This window comes from Seriola aureovittata, chromosome 10 (genome assembly GCF_021018895.1).
Source record: "Seriola aureovittata isolate HTS-2021-v1 ecotype China chromosome 10, ASM2101889v1, whole genome shotgun sequence".
Classification (NCBI taxonomy): domain Eukaryota; kingdom Metazoa; phylum Chordata; class Actinopteri; order Carangiformes; family Carangidae; genus Seriola; species Seriola aureovittata.
The window spans coordinates 28,621,453-28,625,686 of NC_079373.1; the positions used below are offsets into that span (position 1 = coordinate 28,621,453).

Here is a 4,234-nt window from a genome sequence, read left to right on the forward strand (position 1 = left end):
CCCTATTTGAGTGATAATGAAATCAATAGGCCACTAACCCAAGCTGAGATTTTAAGCATATTTTCTGATGGCTGACCAAACTTCTCCCTGAGTAAAGCTTTAAATTAATTGAAGAATGTCTTTTTCTATTTCCAGTAAAGCCAACAGGCACTTCCTGCTGTGCCCTGTGTGCGTGAAACCCCAGGAATGCCTTCCTGTGCATCTGCGCAGGGTCTGCATGAAGACCGCCACACCAGAAGCCATGGAAGCAGAGGTGTTGAAGGCAAAGAAGGATGTCCACGAGCTTCTGGTGTCTGGCAGGGTCTTCAACCACGGCCTGCTTCGGCAGATTGTGGATGACGCTGATCCACTCAGCAGGTTGGTGGAAGGACTTTTCAGTCTTTTCTCAAACATCACTTCTTGTTTACTCTCTGAAATGTATTACATTTTTTAAATTGTATTGAATAAAATAAATCTAAATTCTGTTTTTTTTTTTTAATTGAAAGGCTGATTGATGAGCTGCAGCGTCGGCACATGGTGGTGGTTGGTGTCCCTCCACCACTGCCCAATGCCAACGTTACGGCAGCGACGGCACAGCCACCCGAGAGTGCGGCCACTGACACTCCTGAGAGCGAGTCTGACATTGCCTCTGTCAGTAGTGGCGAGTACTTTCAATGGTGAGAATCTCAGTTTCACAACTTCACTGACAATGTTTGTTTTTGATTGTGAGTCACATGAATCACAAATATTCAGTATGTAACAACAATTCACTACTATAACAATTATAACACTTTTCCCACATTGCAGTAACCCAGATGTGCAGTGGAAGAAGGCGGCCAGGAAGCTGATGGCAGAGAAGGGCCTCTATGAGAAGCACTCCCTGGACCATCCATTGCTGAAGGGCTTTGCCAACTACCTGGAGAAAGACCTCCAGAATGAAAATTTCAAACAGGAGGTGAGGACTACCATAAAACACTCTGTGTTTATTAAAAACTTCTGGGTTAGGGTTAGGGTTCATTTTTGCCTTTTTGTTTAAATCGATTTACAACATGATTTGGGAAACCATGTGCTGGCTTTCAGCCAGAAAGATATGCACAGCCTGTACCTTTGGTAACATTCCTCCTCCCCTGTATTGCAGTCACTTTTGTAGATGGTATAAGTTAAATTAATATTTGATCCTCACCAGGGTCTTTCTTTTCATGAATTCAGTTTTTCATACATTTTGTTTTAAATAGCTGTCATGTAATTTAAAATGCTAAAATTGCCTTTTTTTTCCCAGGTTGACAACGTTGCTCGTTTCCTGTACTACGTGGACCCACAGGCACCATCCCTGGAGTTCGTCAGGAACAGTGAAAAGATCCGCCAGTACCTTCGTGAGCTCTCTGAGGCAACGCTGACAAAGCAAACTCAGCAGAACTACCTGAAGAGCTTGAAAAGGTTGGTGCATTTGGTGTTTCTTTTCATATAATGTCAACGCTTGTGTAGACAATAAACGTAATACATATACATATACTTAAATACTTGTACTTTGACCGACAGATTCCTGGTGTACCACACGGTCAACAGCAACCTGAGGCACGAGGATCGGGCACTCTATGAGGACTGCAGGCACTTCATTGAGTTCCTTGGGTCTCTGCAGAAATGCTGCTCCAAGCAAGCGAGCAAAGAGATCACCCAAAAGAGGTAAGTTTAATTGTTCTCACCCACCTAACTGGATTACAGTATAGATATGTGAGCAATGTGGCATGTAATGTCATGATTTGTTAATAACATTTGATCTGTTTTCTCATAGGCATAGCATGTTGACGGAGCAACATCAGCTGACACCATATGACTGCTTGGCTGTGCTGAGGGCTGCCAGGAAGGACTTGATGGCAGTTATTGCGAAGGTCTCCGTGGACAAAAGTGCAACCCTGGAGTTGACCGAGTGCAGCTTCGTGGTGTACTATCTCCAGGCAGTGGTCATCCTGAGGCACCTCCAACAACCAGGCGTGGTGGAGCACATGACTGTGAGTATTCTTATGCTCTTTTTGTCTGCATTGTTAGAAAATTTCACCTGACATTTTTGCCATTCCCCATACTAATCAATGTGATATCCTTGTTTTGTGCAGGTGCAAGAGTGGATAGTCCGTCAGACAGACAGGTCAGGCAACGCCATTATTGGTGTGAAGGAGCACAAGACCGCAGCACGGCAAGTTGCCGCGTTTGCCTTGTCACAGGAGGAGGAGTGTGTAAGTTCATCAGATTTCCTCTGAGAATCTGTCAGAACCTGTTCAAAAGCAGAAATTAATCTTTATTTCTATGTTTCCTCTGCCAACAGTGGTTTGATATGTACTTCACACGAGTGCGGCCACAACTCCTCAACTCTAAGAAGCGCAAGCGGGATGACTCAGATGACGAGGAGGAACGGTTCTTCATCTCCACCACGGGGAGGCCGATCTATAATGCCTCCAATGACCTTGACCGGCTGCACGCAAAGTAAGCTAACCATCATGATTCATTTCCCCTCCCAAATGTACTTCTATAAATAACCGTCTCAGCTCTCTGGTGTGATGTGTCAATTAATGTCATATTAATATCTGTTTAAACTTTCACTTTAGATACAAACTCAAGCCAGTGACCAGCCGAGTGGCACGCAGAGTCTTCGAGACGGCCACCGGGACGATGACTGACACAGAGAAGTCTCTGGTGGCCGACTACCTCACTCATTCCACTGCGACGGCGGAAAAACATTACCGCATGAAGCAGCCGGAGACCATTGTGAGGGCCAGTCAGCTGCTGGCTAAGCTCGCTGGTGACTCAAGGTAAAGATGTCTTATATTTGTCAACAATTAATACAATCAACAATTTGTAAACATAATCAAACCCACCATCATTTATATGTAGGCACACTGAACACTTATCTAATACTTTTCTTCTCCTTCTTCTCTTATGTAGTGTTGAGTCTGCAGATGAGGGTCCCAGTCATGGTACCCGTGGCGCTGCTCGCAATGCTGCCGACAAGCCTGCCTGTACTACAAATGTGCAGATGGATGTCCAAGCAGCATTTGACAAACTGCTGGAAACGCACCCGGTGACACTGGACGGGGACGTGCCAGACAAGACTGAGCGCAGAAAGGTGTCACCCGACTGTCAGCGGCAGTTGTACGAGCGTTGGCTGAAGGCACAGATGAAACTGCGCGTGCAGCATGTTCTCTGTAAGTATTTTCTCAATGTTTAATAAAAATTTTTTCAAGTATCAATGCTATGTACATGATTCAAAGTTGTCAACTATATTTTTCTTAACTAACAAAACCTTTTAATTTTTTCTCGACAGCATACTTCTGCCGACGTCTCCCAACAGAAAACCGGGTCAGCACCTGGATTGCTAAGCGGGGATGGAAGAAAAACCTCCCCATCTCTGCCAATATCATAAAGGAGTGGAAGCCCTCAGGATCTGTGGACATGGTCATGGATTCTAGACACATCCAGAAAATGACCATCTCTCAGAGGTGGAGAGGACTACTGGTCACCGATGTCAAAGGGAAAGGCAAGGGTGTCGTTGCCACCCGCAGATTTCAGACTGGTGAGGTGGTCTGTGATTACCATGGGAGGGTGATCACAGCCAAAGAGGGCCATCACATACACAAGAACACCAGTGAGGAGGAGACTGGACATATGTTCTTTTATACAAATCAAAAAGGGCAGCCCATGTGCATTGATGCACATTCATCTATTTGTGAGTGCCACCCCGAAAAGCAGACTGTTGGCAGGTTTATCAACCACGCAAAAGCAGAAGCCAACCTAAGGCCCAGGTTCTATGCTGTGGACACAGATGGGGAGGAAAAAGAAGTTATTCTTTTCCTCGCAACCAGGAACATTGAGGTCAATGAGGAACTCCTGTTTAATTAAGGTGCGGGCAAAAAGTCTTTTCGGGGAGAGGGCCTGGGCCTCGCTTGGCTCTCTTAGACTTTCTGCAGCCATCCACCTGGCCTGCATTTTCAAGGCCTGTATTCAAGTCTACAAGGACATTGTTAGACTTTGCTCTTTTTATTTGTACAGTATTGGTGAACTTTGTAAATGTAAGAAATCTCTGTACAGAAAACAATGAAGTGGAAGTGCTTAAACTTTATCTGTCTCATACCTCATTGTAAAACTTAGATTCTCCTCTTTCCAACAATCGTCGGCTTTCCATCCTATCACAAACCTCTTGTTATTAACCAGAAATTTAATGTGGTCAATTTTAGGCGGCTTTCAGTGCTGGGTCAGAGGTCAA

General features: G+C 45.0%; 1 protein-coding gene across 1 annotated transcript; it reads left to right on the forward strand.

Annotated features, from left to right (window-relative positions):
- The first annotated feature begins 2,633 nt into the window (after nt 1-2,633).
- LOC130176766 (uncharacterized) lies at nt 2,634-3,961 on the forward strand. Its single transcript, XM_056388048.1, has 3 exons — nt 2,634-2,783; nt 2,917-3,176; nt 3,296-3,961. The coding sequence occupies exons 1-3, from the start codon at nt 2,644-2,646 to the stop codon at nt 3,868-3,870; spliced, it is 975 nt and encodes a 324-aa protein (XP_056244023.1). The 5' UTR covers nt 2,634-2,643; the 3' UTR covers nt 3,871-3,961.
- The last annotated feature ends 273 nt before the right edge of the window (nt 3,962-4,234 follow it).